Here is a 16,969-nt window from a genome sequence, read left to right as displayed (position 1 = left end):
GAGGGTTGCAATCCGTTGCCAGACACGGAAAAAGACAAAAAAAAAAAAAAAAGACAGACATAGATTATAGATTATCAGATATGTGAGGAAGAAATGAGAAGTTATTGCTTAATGGGTACAGAGTCTATGTTCAGGATGATGAAAAAGTTTTGGAAATAGAGGTAGTAATCACATAGCATTGTGAATATAATTAATTACACACAACTCTATGTTTAAAAATGCTTAAAATAGCAATCCTTATATGTGTTTACCACAAAAAAAAAAAGCTAGCAATCTCATTTTCTCAATAAAACTTGTATCTGGAATATAGTCTGCTTCTTCCTCTCCAAAGACCCAATACAGTGCACTGCACATAATAAGCACTCTATAACGATATGTTGGTTTGATTTTGAAAATGTTTGTGTTTTGAAAAACTTTCTTCTCCCAATCCCAGCTTGGGATATTGAAAGTTAAGAGCTAAATTTCCCACCGGAATTGTGTTGCTGAACTACAACCATCCTCTTAGAACTGACAGGTTGTTCCTCCAACATCATTAATCTTACCTTGCTACTCCACTTCCCAAAAACCTTCAGTGAATCCCCCTGCCCAGAGGATTAAGTTCCAATTCACCACTCTATCTAAGCCTGCCAAAATTCTGTCCTCCTCTTGCTTCCTAACCGTTTCTGCACAGTCTCCCCAGCATGAACCCTTGATATACTTTATCCAAACAGGTTACGTTTATCCCCTCCCTAGCTCTTGCAATTAATCAGACCAGGAAAGGCCTTCCCACCCCATCCTCTATATGAATCCTACTGCACTCTCAACAGGACCCAGCTGAAGCCCACCTCTGTGGGCTGCTATGGATTTTCCAGTAGGAATCCTTTTTGGACCCACGTTTTGTACACAATCTTCTCCTACCTCATCTTCTGTGTACCCCTAGACACCTGAAGGGCACGGGCTAAATCTAATACCGTTTTTTTCCTTTTTTGTCTTTTTCCGTGTCCGGCAACGGATCGCAACCCTCAGTGTCACCCCCGTACCGGACCGGGACCAGCAACGGGATCGCAACCCTCGGTGTTGCCCCCGCGCCTCGCTCAGCCAGTGAGTGGGAACCGGTCTGTATGTGGGATCCAAACCCTTGGCGGGAGCGCCACCACGCTCCCAATCGGCGCACTAGCGCAGTGCGCCACAGGGCCGGCCCCTAATACCGTTTTTTGATCCCACACCGTCTTTGCACACATAAGCTAATGTCAAAGGAGAACCAGGTACTCACAGATACTTGCTGAATACATTCTTTAGAAGTGACTGCAGAGATTTTAAACCTAATAATTTTAAGTTACTCATATTCATATTGGGCAAGGATACAGAGTTGGCCTCTGGGCCTTCCATCTTTTAAAAAAACTTAGTTTAAGAAAACGATAAAGAAAATGTCTTGTTCTTTTTCTATAAAACAATTTTAATTCTATAACTTAAACCTTACAAAACTCCTGTCCTCCCAACCCCATTCCCATAACTATACCCTACACAAACTACAACTGAAAGTGATTTTTACTCCTAAAATTTTGCTTTCATGAGCCAAAGGTTCACAAAATTCTCTAGTGCACAGCTGTTACTCTACCACTTTGTGGTTAAACCCAAGATCAGAGTGGTGAGAACAAGGAAGTTCTCCCTTCCCAAAAGTCAGGAAACCACTCTCAGCTACCCTTTCCTGGCAACAGGAAGTTGATGCAAGGACAGGAAATAATTAATGATTTTCAGCTATACAAGGAATAGGCCTCTTCAGAGATTTTTTTTTTTTTTAAAGAATTACTCAAATCGGCTATAAAGGATAAGAAAAAACAGAATTTTTTTTTTTTTAAGGTTTTGATGAACCCCAAAGACAGTTCACTTCTAAAAACACTGTTGGTTAGAGACTTCATTAAAACAATCCTGGTTAGACCTGGCAGCCAACCCTTCAGCTATTCCAAGCTCATTCTTTGTTCTGAAAATCAGCATCAACTAGCAGCCTGGTGACATACTAGCTCCCAAAACGGTGCAACACAAAGAACAAGAAGTTACTGTTTCACAGCCATAAAGTTCACACCCCAAATGGGATAAATGGGTGAATGAAGGCTAGAGCTAAATAATCCTAGCACAAGGCAAGTACACCGCAGGACTGTCAGGTAAGCAGGTAACACTCTCACAGGCTGAGAGAATGTCAGAGCAGCAACGAACCATAAACACCGCCCCGTCCACTCACCTCATTTTACAGTCAAGGCTCAAAGAGGGAAAACAATTGACACAAAGGCAAAGTTTGTCCAAAATTTGATTCATTCACATAAGAAGAAGAAGTTACCTTCCCTGTAGTTTCCTGAGTCATGCCCAGGTCCAGAGACTCACTCACACAACACCAGCAGAAAACCAAGGCCACACATGCCCACAGAGTCTTCAACGACCCAGACTATTCTTACTTCTTTCAATTCCACTTAGGAACCACTGCATTGTACATTCTCATTACTGTCAAAACAGGATTGAGAAACTGAAACAGCACCACCAGACCTGGTGGATTACCCCAGCTATATATTCTCCCAAAGAATAAATGAAAACCCACATTTTGAAAATGTTGTCAGAGCACTAGGATACTAGGGAGCAAGTCAAATGATCCAATGTTCATTTTAACTTTCTCTTGTCCCTCTCCAATCCATTCTCCACCCAGCAGCTAGTACGTTCTTTTCAAAATACAAATCTGATCATGTCAATCCCTGCTTAAAACTCTCCAATGGCTCCCTCCCTAGGCAACTCCTGATAAAGACCAAAATGTTAGGTCCTATGTATGCTGGCCCTCACCTACCCACTTAGTTTCCTCTCTTGTTGTGATCCCCCAGTCTTCTGTGCCCCAGTGATGCCTTCAGTTCCTCCAGTGAGGCCAGCTCCTTCCCACCACAAGACTTGGGCACTGCCTTTCCCTGTCCATGGAACACTGTTCTCTAATCTCCCCACTCCCATCCTGACTTAATCCTCTTACCTCTATTTTCTTTCAGATCTCAGCATAATTATTCCTATCTTCTCAGGAAAGCCTTTCCTAACCACTAGTCTCCACCTTCATAGCACCAGGCAGCCAGCCCTCCTTTGTAGCACTTACTGCCATTACCATTTACATTAAACTATTTTTGTGATTCTTTGATTAATGCCTACTTCCTGCAGTCAAGGAAAAGCCCCATGAGGGTGGCAACCATATCTGTTTTTGTTCACCATTGTATCTACAGTACCTAGTAGATAAATATTTATTGAATCATTCATTTATTAAAGAAGAAACAAACAATGGGCCGGCCCGGTGGTGCACTGCTACAGTGCGCTGCTTGGGAAGCGCGGCAGCGCTCCCGCCGAGGGTTCGGATCCCACATACAGACCGGCCGCTCACTGGCTGAGCGAGGTGCGGGGGCAACACCGAGGGTTGCCATCCTGTTGCCGGTCCCGGTCCGGTATGGGCGCGACACTGAGGGTTGCGATCCGTTGCCGGTCACGAAAAAAGACAAAAAAGGAAAAAAAAAAAAAGAAGAAACAAACAAATGATGGACCTAAAGGGTGGGCTTTTAGGAAGACCTAGCATAGAGAGATTATGGGAAAGTTTAAGCCACTCCCTTCTTAGCCAAGCTCTTAGCATTTCAGGTAGATCTAGAGTACTTTCACAAATGGGATGGCGGAAAAAAATAAATCTTTCACAAAGTGCTAAGAAAATAAAACCAAGACTGTGAATACATATTTTAATGTCACTCTTTTCACTGCAGTGGCTCTTAACATATTTGAGAATTACCTTAGCAATGGGCAGGTCACTACTTTCCAAAACTACCACCTCTGCCACTACCACCACCACAGCTACATTCTTCTCTGTCTAAAAGTTTCTTTCCATTTTCATTGTGCTGGTCTAGGGCTTCTAACTTAACTGTCACAATGAAAATGGAAAGAAACTTTTAAAGTTAGAAGCCCTAGACCAGCACACTGTCCAAGAGAAATATAAAGCAAGTCACAATTGTTTAGTAATCACGGTAAAAAGATAAAAAGAAACAAGCGAAGTTAATTTCAATAATATATTCTATTTCATCAAAAACATCCAATATATTACCATTTCCACATATAATCAATATTTTTTTAATTATTAATAAAATATTTTACCTTTTTTTGCACTTAAGTCTTAGAAATTCACATATATTTTCTACATACAGAATATCTCAATTCAGACTAAACACACATGGCTAGTAGCTACTATATTGAACGGAGAAGCCATGCACCATCCACACTTCCGCATAAATTATTTTCTCTCTTCCTTCCTTTAAAAAGCTCAGAGAAAAAGCTTTTAATGTTTTCTCTATAAAACAAAGCAACAATTTGGGGGTGGAGGGTATATTCACTACAAACAATGAAAATAAAGGGAAGAGACGAATGGTTACATGTACATTAATGTAATGATACCTTCTTAATTCGTTCATGACTTTAAAAGCTTTCTTCATATGCCAAGGATTCACTGTCACTGGGCAGTGTTTTTCAGCATTATCATCTTTTGAATCGAAAGGCTTCTGATGACCCTGCTTTGTGCATCTGTACATAAAAGAAAAGGAAAAAAAAAAAAAAACAGAAAAAGATCTTATTAAAGATAATTTAGTTCCAGCTTATCAAGCTACAAAAGACACAATGAAATGAATGCCTCCCTCCCCTGCTCATTTAGAGGAAGTCTCACTGACAGGCTACCCCAATGTAAGATTAAGACACAATTCAGAACACTTTTTGATGGTCACTATGATTTCAACAAAAAAGTGGGTAATTACCTCCCTAGTGTCAAAGTTCTGTCAAAGATAAACACAAAAAATTCAGTAAAAGTGGGTTAGCAGATATTGCCAAATAAAAATGCTGAGAAATGATCTCCTCTGTTGGAAATTAACTTGCTCTTACAATATGCTATGGTCATACATTATTTACAAACCAAGCCAAGAGCAGAATCATATTTTACACAAACTTCAGAAATTTAGAATCTGATTTAAATTTTGCTCTCTATCTGCAAGGATATCTTCGACCCCATATACTTCTGACCTACATTAACAAGAGATTAATCATGTTAGCTAATATTTATTGGGTATTTACCACATGGCAGTCACCATGCTAACTAGTTTACTTTCATTTTCGGTTAATCCTCACAACTCTGTGAGCTAATTACTATTATTATCCCCATTTAAGAGATGAAGAGATTGAGGCAAAAAATAATTTGGGTAACTTGGTAAATGGTGGAGCTGGGTAAGAATGCAGTCAGTGTGATTCCATCTCATTCTTCTTGCTAATGTTCAATACCATTTCCTATTTTAAACAAGGGACACTTCATTTCATATTTAAATTTATAATTTTTAAGAATTCACAGCTATATTAGTATTGCTATATGAATTATTATTCTTTCAAAACTTGGATTAATCTTTGATTAATTCATTCAGCAAATATTTTTTAGTGCCAACCATGTACCAAGCACTGTTCTTGAGTAAAATTAATGAATAAAACAAAGATCCCTGTCCTCACAGAGCTTGGAGTCTAGTGGGCAGAAGAAGAAAGACAATAAACATGGTAAAGCGGTTGGCATGTTAAAAAATGGAAAGTGCTGTGGAAAAGAGAAAAAGTAGGACAGGATAAAGAGAGTAAGAAGTATGGAGTGATGGTGCTGGAAAGGTGTAATGTGCAGCACTGAATAGAGTGATTGTGGAAGGCCTAACGGAGAACTGCGATTTGAACAGAAGAATAGGAGGTGAGAGAATGTCCAGATGGAAGGAATAGCAAGAGCAAAGGGCAGTCTGTGCCTGGTATGTACCAGAACTGTGAGACCACTGTGGCTGGAGCAAAGGGCTGGGGCTGAGGACACGAGGGAAGGGCAGATCATGGGGGGCCTTGGAGGACACTGTAAGGACTTTGGCTTCTACCTTGAGTGAAATGGGGAGGCACTACAGAGAAGTGATACAACCCAACTCATGTTTCCAAAGGATCACTCTGGCTGCTGATTACTAATAGCCTACATGGGTCAAAGAAGAAAAGGGGGAAACTATTTAGGAGGGTATCACAGTAATGTAGTAAGAGATGATAGTGGCTCAGAGCAGGGCTGTAGCAGTGGAGGTGATGAGAAGTGGCTGGGTTCTGAATGTTTGGAAGGCATAGCCAACAAGATTTGCTGACACAATGGATGCGGTACGTGAAAGAAAGTCAAAATGACTCCAAGTTTTTTTGGCCTGAACAAACAGAAGGACTGAGTTTCCATTAATTGAGACTGGGAATGCTGCAGGCCAGTTTGAGGTCAGAAGATGAAGAGCTCAGTTTTCATACATGTTGGTTTTAAGATACCAGACATCCAAATGAAGCCATCAAACCATCAGATAAACATTGGAGTCTAGAGTTGGAAAGAAAAATCTAGCTGGAGCTAGAAATTTGGGAGTCATTGGTTGCATGGACAGTGTACTAGACTGAATAATGTCCCCCCACAAAACTCACTGAAGCTTGACTTTTGTCCCCCAAGTTGGAGCCCACTGTGACAGTGTTGAGAGGGTGGGAAATACTATGGTAACTGAAAGGTAGAGCCTTGAAGAGGTGATTAGATTGTAGGACCATGCTATAGTGAATGGATTAAAAATAGTGGTCAGAGGCGTGATTCTAAGGGCTTTAAAAGGAGAGAGAGGAGTCTTTCTCTCTCTTGCTCTCTCTGCTTCCACCATCTTGCACTGTAAGACCCCTGGGTCACTGTCACCATCACCATCACCACTGTCACCATCACCATCACCAGTCACTGTGGACTTCCCAGCCTCAGAAACTGTAAGCAAATAAATTTTGTTTTCTTAGAAATCACCCAGTTCCAAGTATCTTGTTATAAGCAACAGAAACGGACTAATACAGATGGTATATGAAACCATGATATTGGGGCACTGAACATTAAGGTAACCTCTAAAATGAACCATAAAAGTTCATGAACCCTACACCCTAGAATCAGCACTAGTTGAGGCACCTGATACTTTGAGTCCTTACCTACTAGAAGCAGACATCAGTTCTACCTCCTCATCACCTGAGAGTTTTTAAAGGGGCCTAACAAATGAATTAGCACAAGAAACTGCCTCCAGAGGGAAAGCCCACAGCTGGAGTGGAGAATGAGGAGGTGTGCTCTATTCCCTATGGCCTCTTGGGGGGAAGCGGGGCAGGGGCGGAGGTGCAAGTGTATAGAGGTCTAAGAAAGGGAAAGCACTGATAAGCCTAGAAGCCAAAAGGTGAAAGAACATTCACATATGGAGGAGAGAAATGGGGAAATACTTTATAAGGCAAATATTTTGATTCTCATCATTGAACAACAACAAAAAAGTAGGTAACTGAGAAAGGGGAAATTGTGCAGATATATACAACCTATGCAAACCTTCTGACCATGTAACAATGAATGTCCACATGTATAACAAGATAATCATATTTATCTGTATCTGTGTCTAGTTGAATGATTTAAAGGTTGTAACAAAGGAAAAATATTAATACTGAGGATCAGCAAAACGATCATAGAAGAATTTTCAATGCTCTGAGTAGAAGCGAAAGCAACTTTGCCCTAGAAAGAACACAGTTATTTAAGAGTCAAGAGTGTTTAGGTTTGCTTAAGAAACAAGGAATTAAAACTGCCTGCGTTAGAGATTTAACTCGAAGGAGCTGCTATGCAACAGTCAATGCCCATACTGGTGCTCTCTTAAAGCCAATTTCAGCTCCCACTTTTTCTGATGTATTACAAAAACTCTACAAAGAAAAGACTTTATTCAAAGGCTTAAAGGAATAAATAAGAAATAACACTGAATTTTTGTAAGTGTTCTCTGTACTGAGAGCCACTTACAAATACAGCACCCCTGCTGCACAGGTCTATTTTCAACACTAATGCCCTTTCCATAATTTTCCATTTCCTATGTGGCTTTGTGTTAAATGGCCTCTCATTCAGAAGCAGAAATGAGTAACAGAAAATGATGCATAATCTCTAAAACTACAGATGAAAAAATGTATTTATACTAGGAACAAGCAGCTAAGTGGGAGGTAAAGTTTTACCCTTTAAAGTTATACCACACAAGTTCAGAGTTACACCTTCTCCACTTCCCCTCTAAAGCAAAGAGCTAGCCTTTTCCAGAAAAGCTTCTCATTCTGAGAAGTGTCTTCTTTAAAATATCTGAAGGAGATACTTTTCCAAATTTCTTTCACCTACAAGTTTTCCCCAGCACTACTCTATACAATTAATGTTGCAATTAACCAATAGCCTGTTATTATCAAAACACTCAAATAGTTGGGGTTTCCAAGGGACTGGATTCCAGTGTACTGCTGTGTTTTTTTGTTTTGTTTTTACTGCTACGTTTTATAATAGATAATTCTAAAGCCTTCCTTCAGTGACTGACTTCTACAAACTCGCAAGGTTTCCAAGGGACTGGATTCCAGTGTACTGCTGTGTTTTTTTGTTTTGTTTTGTTTTTACTCCTACGTTTTATAATAGATAATTCTAAAGCCTTCCTTCAGTGACTGACTTCTACAAACTCGCAGCTGTGGACAAGGTTGGCTTCTCAGACGAGGTGACTTTCTAACTCTACAAAGAGCACACTGCTGGCGATATAACTGAATTCTCAAGAAGAAATAAAATAAAGATTCTAACATGGCTGTCTCCCTCAGTCAAGATTTCATAAATAGGCAAAGGTTTAAATCTATTGCAACAATTCCGTGGACACCTTAAAAATGAGGTATAATTTCTTTAGATATTTATTATTTGCTTTGGAACAGTGATTTTCAATGCAGGAGAACAGAAAAATCAGAATAACCTAAGCAATTTTTTCTTTTTTTTTTTTGTCTTTTTTTTGTCTTTTTTCGTGTCCGGCAACGGATCACAACCCTCAGTGTCGCCCCCGTACCGGACCGGGACCAGCAACGGGACCGCAACCCTCGGTGTTGCTCCCGCGCCTCGCTCAGCCAGTGAGCGGGAACCGGTCTGTATGTGGGATCCGAACCCTTGGCGGGAGAGCCACCGCGCTCCCAAGCAGCGCACTGTAGCAGTGCACCACCGGGCCGGCCCCTAAGCAATTTTTTCAAACTACACATAACCACCCCTCATCACACGAAGAGTCAGGCAAGCCCTTTTTAGGACTAGGTATATGAGAATGATGGCATCCCCTGGGGTACGGGTAAAAGGCAGCTTTGCATGATTTAAAAAAAAAAAAAAAAGCCAGGTGATATAATATGTCCCACCAACCCACTTACCTCCCACCCCAGCACAATCATCCCAAATTGAGAACAAGCACTTTAAGAAATATGGGTTGTTTATGCTTTTAGGTTTTTCTGGTGCAAACGGTGCTACAATTCATGTGAATGATGCAGCTGCAAAATTTAACTGGGGACCAAAGACATTTTCACAATCAGGATATATAAATACCTGGCCCCTGCGTGGCCACCATCTCAGCTCTCCCCTCTGCCTGTTCACCTCAAAAGCTGCAAGACTCCCCGGTTGGCAATGAGTCACCCACCATTACTCACAAATTTCTGCCAAGTTCACATCAGCAGCTGTTGTTTTCAAAGTCACCATCCATGTTGTATTCCTTTGAAGTTTGTCCACTACTTTATAATATTTCTTCTATTTTCTCATCTGTCTTCCCAGCTAAACTTGCATTCAGAAGCTGGTATCTTATTAACCTTGCTCCCATACACAAGTCCAGGACATCAGAAGTAGAGGTTCAATCATAACTAATATTTTAACTATTTGTTAGGTCACTCTACAGTTACAAAATACTTTCACTTCCCTCACCTCAACCAAATAACCACCCTATTATTTAGAGGCTATGAAAGTAGAGGGCTTTCTCCATTGGAAACACATTTTGGTTTGTGGTAGGGCTGTGGTTTCAGTTTTTGCAATTAGCTAAAGGCAAAAAGAGACAGGCTGTGCAAATATTCTTCAAGTGTTTGGAATTTAAACTTTTATTAGGTATGGAGCCAGGAGACTAACTGTAATCTACAAACATATGCTCATATTACCAAATAAATATAGCTTTTTAAAAAATGTTAACTTCTGTTCTATTGATATGGAAGAACTTGGATTATATCCTCAGTATGTAGACTCTTAGAATTCAATATGAAGCATCTAGTGAGATAAAAACTTCCTATCCTGCATCAAGTCACAGAACACCTTACAGACAATATCATAATAATACCACAGAGTACATTAGCTGTAATACATATATCGTTATATTTCTGATTTCCCAGAGCTGGAAAAAAAAAACCTAGAAAAACCTGAAATGCTCAATTTTACTAAAATATGTTAACAGTTAAAAACCAGAGCCCTGATCCTACTGAAGAACAGAGGGAGGTATTACATATTTTCTCCCCCAGGACTTGGTTAAGTAGCTTTATGTTAAGTGTGTGGGGAAGCACTGGCAGGAGGAGGTGGTTGGGATGTCTGAGGCGGAGAGGTTGACGGAAGATGAAGTATAATTGCTCTCTGATAGTAGAACAATAGAGCTGTAAAAAGCTTTGCTTCAGTTCAACTCAGCTCTCCCTCCCTCTCTCCCTCCCACCTACATGACAAACAGAGCACAATCAGGCACTTTTTGTCCCTGACAGTGACTATTACCAGGAAAGGGATCAGGGTAAAAGCATGTCTTATGCAAGATCAATCTTTTAAAGAATACTTTATAAACAATTAACAAAGCACTGTCTGAGTAGGATGTTTATGAGGTGCTAAAATAGGGAAAAGGAGATTGATGATCTATTTCAAACATTTCCAAGTCTTTTACCACTTTTCCTTAGTATTACCCTCACTCGATTGGTAAGAGAAGGCAGCAATATGACTTGGAAATTCAGTTGACTGGGCTACATTTTCTAGCACTTAAATGAAAAGGCACTAGAACAGGACCAGAACCAGGCGGAAGACCTGAATTGTCCTGCCTATGCCAAACACTAACCAAGTGACCTTGGATTAGTCACTCAGCCTCTCTGGGCTTCAGATTGTTTACTTATAAAATTTATTCCACAAATGTAATATGAGAGTCAAAGATACTTACCTCAGGGAGCTTTAAAAGCACTAATGTAATGTAAATATAAAGTTTAGAAGAAAAATGTTGAGGTCAGGAGCTAAGCTGAATATGGATACACTTTTATAAATTTTATAAAATTTATTTTTGCAACATTCAATTCAAAGTATTGGCAATACTCAAAATGACCTCAGCTGTTAATAAATCAAGTATGTAAGAGTGCTGCCTAGATGCCCACTACATGCCTTGTACTAAACAGGGTGAGGGATATAACGGAGGCTGAACCGGGATCCTTCTCCAGTTATGATCTAACTGGGAAGGCATATCCAAAACCACCAAGGAATGGCACAAGTCAGTATACAGGTGCAAGATTACAGGGCTGCCAATTATAAATACTATAGCAATGCAACAATGAGCTGGAATAAGTTGGAGTAATAGAAAAGACTATGTAGAGGAGAAAGGGCTCCAACTAGGCCTTGAAGGAACTCCAAGTTGTTTTAACTAGAGATAGGAGAATAGAAGCATAGGAAAAGGCTGGAGAATCCTGGCTTGTGATAAGGCAGAGTTTATCCTAGGAGGTTAAAACACATAATGGTCATGGACATATGAGATATGGTCAAAATGATGGAGAGCTGTGACTACCTGACTGAGTATCTAGTTTTGATAAGTCACTGATAAGATGTGGAGGATGAAGAAAGAAAGAGAAATCAAAGACTATTCCAATGTTTTGGGTGTGAGGGATCAGAAGAATGGTTATCCCATTGAAAAACTGCAGAAGATATAAAGTGAAGTCAATTTGATAACAAAGATTGTGAACTCAGTTTCGGACACTGAAATTTGAAAGTTGAATTTGAGGTATGAGCTAAGAGTAGATACTCTGTTAGAAGCTCAAAATTCCAGACTGAAGCACGGATTGTAAGCTCAGACTTAAGATACAGAAGAAGCCATAATTTAAAGAGTAATAGTTGATTGAAAAAACAAGAACTGGCCAAGGCCTACTTCTGTGAGGAACAGCTACTGCCCACAAACAGTAATAAAAGAGAAGCCATACAAGACAGAAAAAAAAGTGATCAACAGGGAGAGATTACAGTCCCAGTTTTTCTAATACTTGATAAGCTTGGGCAAGTAACTTAACCTCTATTTCCTCAGCTGAAAATATAGTAATAATAAGAGACCTACATATAAAGTTGTTGACAAGATTAAGTGAGATAAAGTAATAAAGTATGTAAACCTGGTAACCTAAAAACTAGAAGAGAACACCAAGAAAAAGTGTAGTCACAGAAAGCAAGGGTTTGTTTTTCAAGAAAGGATCAGCAAAAGGAACTAGTCAAAGGAATATTTTAGCAAACACCAATAGTCCAAAATGTAAAAAAGTACAGGGCACATAACACACAGAAAGTATACTGACCCTCTCACCCACCACAGCAATTATCTCAGCAGGGAAAGAATGCAAAATGCACCTGCACTTGCTACTCCCTTTACCTTGAATGCTACTGCCTTCTTCTTCTGCACTCTGCTCAAATATCACCCCACCAAAGGCATCCTGACCCTAACTGAACTAGCACTCTCTGCCCCTCATTATTCTCTACCATTTATCCTGCTTTATTCTTCTTTATAGTACTTACCACTACAAATATTATGTTATCTGTCTGTTTACTATCACTCTGCTCAAATATCACCCCACCAAAGGCATCCTGACCCTAACTGAACTAGCACTCTCTGCCCCTCATTATTCTCTACCCTTTATCTTGCTTTATTCTTCTTTATAGTACTTACCACTACAAATATTATGTTATCTGTCTGTTTACTATTAGTTTCAACCATACGGAAAAAAACTTTGCTCTGTTGTCTGAGATATCCTCTAAACTTGGCCATAGCAGGCACTCAATAAATATGAATAAAAAACCCAAAATACCTCATCATTAACAGTAAATATATTTGGAATTTGGTAGAATACTATAGAAAAGGGACTGAAAGACTGTTTTCCTTCTCTGTCACCTTGAAAGAATCTTCTGCCTGATCTTAAGGAGTTCAATGGTTTTCATAAATACTCCTAGCGCAGATCCATTAACAGCCCCATGAGTAAATTTACAGTCACCTTCAAAAAAAAGTGCACTTACTTCAATGTTTATTCATTGTTTATTGAAATGCCTACTACGTGTATTACAAAATGTGAATCAGAAAGAGGTTTGGGGCTTTGGAGAGGGGCAAAGGGAGGAGGTTCCTAGCATCAGAAATTTTTAAGACTACTACATAAACGCTACCTAGTTCCAGAATCCACTTCTCAAGTTCCAAAATGAACCTCAAAGTTGTCCCTATACATAACACTTCCTTCAACACACATTGATCCATACGTCTTCCTTTACCATTACCCATACCATCTTTTTCTATCACTGGGGAGATTTGCCTATGATATGAGAGATGCCCAATTTGCATTCAGGACTATTTAAAGAAAATCAAAAATACATTCCAATGCACTGTAAAAGACAAACAGATGAATACTGGGCTAATCTGTGGCAAGGTTCCAAATTTATAACAACTGAATTTTAGAACTAGAAAGAACATTAAAGGTCATCTGGTTCAGTGGATTACAAATGTCAGGCTTCAATGAACTTTTTACTGGTCTGTAACAAAAGGAACACAATGTAATAAGTTCTCATAAAGCTAAATGTATTCAATTTAAGGACTATCTTTTAGTCAGAGATTATGTCTCTTTATATTTGAGAAGGGAAATTAAAATGTTTTTCTTTCACAAAAAGATGGTGATGGTTGATAATTATGTTTTATCAATAATTCTTTTAGTCGGTAAAAAAAAAAAACTTAGCAATTCTACGTTGGGCTTCATTTTTTTTTTATATATAATTTTACACATCAGTGAACTCCAAAAATCTAAGAACCTCTGCTCTAATTCAACCAATCTTCTGCCTAAATCCCTCAGAACATGGGCAACAAGTTGTCCGCTTATGCTTGAACACCTCTGAGGACAAGTCTCCAGTGATGTGGAATCATCAGCTAAAAAAAGATATGGCTGTATCTGAGGCACGTTTGCTTACTTTTGTGAAGGAAAAGCACAAAAGCAAGGCCTGTAGAGAGTTAGCCGACTCGTGAAAGAGGAGCCAGTAAGAAAACAAAAGCCAAAAAAAACTATTCAGTTAGGAAAGGTCAAAGGGATGCATTCAGTCCTATACCTCACAGTCTTTTTTCAACTTAATTATGAAAAATACTTCATGCAAATAAAGGCTAGAATGTGTAAAACATTCCTGAGGTCAAGGCTGATCAGTTTACATTTCCTTTTGCACATCTTAGTTTACCACCTGAAATTCCTTTACTAATTTACGTCTAATTCTTGGTTGCACACCTTTCCAGGTGTGATCAGAAGCAAATGCCACATGGCCTTAATATCACCCAGACTGCAAAATGCAACAGAATCTAAATGCCACATATTTGTGCGGATGCAAAAAACAAGCAGAAATATAAAGTCCACTGACAATCAATATTAGAATCAAAAAGGATAAGGAAAATTTGAAGGCAAGGAGTGGGAAAAGCACCACAGATCAAAACCTAATTTCAAGAAGTCCATCCAAAAGGTAATAGGGATCCTGGGCACAGACACCTGCCATCCCTCCAAGACAACGTGCTAACAGGCCAAAGGGGAGCAAGGTGGGATTTGAGAACAATGTAAACTTGGCCGTTAAAAGAGAAACATAGCAAAAGCACCACACACAGTACCAGGCAGAGACAGGCATTCAAATATTTGCAGATGGAATGAATTAAGAGACACTCACACAAACAGAATCTGAGTTCCTGCTTCCAACCACACCATTCAAGGCACTTGAAGTCCAGGCCAAACATGTTTTTTTGCCTTAAAGCGCAGGCTGAAAATCTAACCTTATGAAAGGCTGAGTCCTCTCAATAACTTCCAATGGCCTCTGTTCTAGCCTAGCTCTAGCAGTGGGGCCCAGTGAAGTCCCTGCCCGAAGACACTGCCTGCATTTCTCAAATATAACACTCATGACCTAGGGTAGAAAAAAGTTAACGGAGTAGAGATGAACAGGCCAAGGGGTGGAAAGGAAAAAAAAACTATATCTGATCTACAGAAACACAAATAATACTATAACAAACTCTGAAATCAAAGTTAATCCTGGATAAACCAAAATGAAAATAAAACTTATTTGCATTTATAATTAAATGGACAGAAACAATAAAAAAAAGTCTCACCAACTTTAGCCACCCATGATTGAAAGGAGTTTTAATAATTCTTTCATCCATGCTGGCATTCCAGGTTTTCCATTATATCTCAGCCTCTCATTGTTCCAGCACTATTGATGGGGTCTGAACACCAAAGAATTGTACTAGAATCAAAATTATAATTAGCTGACCTGCCCAAGATTTGGTTTATCAATATTTGGGTGCACTTGTCTATTTCATTTTTTATTTCAATTTAAATCATTTTCTATGTTTCTACTCTCACCCTCCAGAGCCTGATTTCCCACACACCCTTCTTTCCACCTGCATTCTAAGATTCCCTTGTTCTTTCCTTTAGCTTCCTCTGCTCCAGAAGTAAAAAGAGACGGCAGAGGGCTGATGTAAAGGGAGTAGATTTACTACAGACAACACTACCTACGTGTTATATTTTATACACCATGAGTCGTCTATGTACAGACAGCATATCCTGCCTTAAGTGCTTCTGAGCCTGGACAGACCCGCATGTGCTCATGATGTGATCATGCTGCTGATGCTAACAATCCACCATCATGTTTCCTATGGGTTCAGGAGCCCTCCAGACCACACAGCCCTCAAAGCCACAGCAATCAAGAAGTGGCTGAGCCCCTGGTTCTTCTATCAGCCCTGGAGGGTCAATTCAATAGTCGTATCGTCTACTCCTTAGATCCTCATGACCTGTCCCACTCAAGCTAAAAATTCTGTAACGCACTTTTAGAAATTGTACTTCCAGAATCCCATTAGCTCTCCTAAAGGACTTAACATCAAAAAAAATCATTCTGTCCAAGCCAAATATCCGTATTTTTGCTGAATTCTGCCAGATAACCACAAGAGGCTGGTGCGGTACCAATGCTATGGAGTGAGGCTAGCCAAATCTAACTAAAAAACGAGAAGGCTCCATGAATAAGCTCTCATGAAAGGGTACACCATTCTTCAGAATGAGGTTTGTCTGCGGTTTGAAAAGTCGGATTCAATGGGCTCTTGCCCCTCCATAAAGGTTAAACTAAGGAAAGCGAATCTAAATTGAAATTTTCAAAACTCCTGGGAATCTACAGTCACTTTTACTAGGACGTTTATAAAAACAAACCAAAAAAACCCACCTTGAATTAAATAATGCAATAATATCTCCCACTAAATATTTCTAGAAAGCAGTTTGGTTGCAAGTGATCTGGAATGCACTTCGGCGCGAAAGAAAAAGACACCTGTGCCTGGCAGGTCGGTCCACTACTAATCTGCCCAAGGTACCAAAGAAACAGAAGATGCTCTGATTTCTGGATGAAATTTTCTGCAGTGCCAGGTAAAAGAGGTCACATGCCCTGAACGGCCGCGGCTCATTTAGAGCGATGGAAAAGCTCCTCCGATATTAATTTGTTAGAAATCCAGGGCAGCAAGAAAGCTAGGATCAATTCATTCAGACACCGGGCGTCTGGTACTTTCCAGCTGCCTTTTTTCAACAGACTCTGTGCATCCCATCTCCAGCCCTTAGGAAGGGGCGGGCGAGCCGGGCACCGGCAGCGCGTGCACTTCAGGGAGGCACACACAGGACAGGCAGGCACGCTCCAGCCCCATCCCGAATCTTCTATTCGCCTGAGGCTGGGGAGACCCTGCCCTGGAAATCCTGGGCGGCGTTGGAAGTCACTGCCTGGCCAGGCTGAGTTTCCGTCGCGTCCGCCTCAGGACTGCGGGCACCGCGCCTCGTCACGCCCCGCAGCTCCCACCTCCCGCCGCCCCCAGCGGCTCCGGGCGTCCGT

General features: G+C 40.2%; 1 protein-coding gene across 1 annotated transcript in view; it reads right to left on the bottom strand.

The window, feature by feature from the left end:
• KLHL2 (kelch-like family member 2) overlaps positions 1-4,544 on the bottom strand; it is a 98,788-nt gene extending 94,244 nt beyond the window's left edge. The window contains exon 1 of the mRNA XM_008589616.1: positions 4,429-4,544. Within this exon, the coding sequence (XP_008587838.1) occupies positions 4,429-4,466 (38 nt within the window). The 5' untranslated portion in view covers positions 4,467-4,544. The remainder of the gene's footprint in view (positions 1-4,428) is intronic.
• Positions 4,545-16,969: the final 12,425 nt, after the last annotated feature.

This window comes from Galeopterus variegatus, unplaced genomic scaffold (genome assembly GCF_000696425.1).
Source record: "Galeopterus variegatus unplaced genomic scaffold, G_variegatus-3.0.2 Scaffold5555, whole genome shotgun sequence".
NCBI lineage: Eukaryota > Metazoa > Chordata > Mammalia > Dermoptera > Cynocephalidae > Galeopterus > Galeopterus variegatus.
The sequence above is the reverse complement of the archived record's forward strand: the minus strand, read 5'-3'. Positions and strand labels throughout refer to the sequence as shown.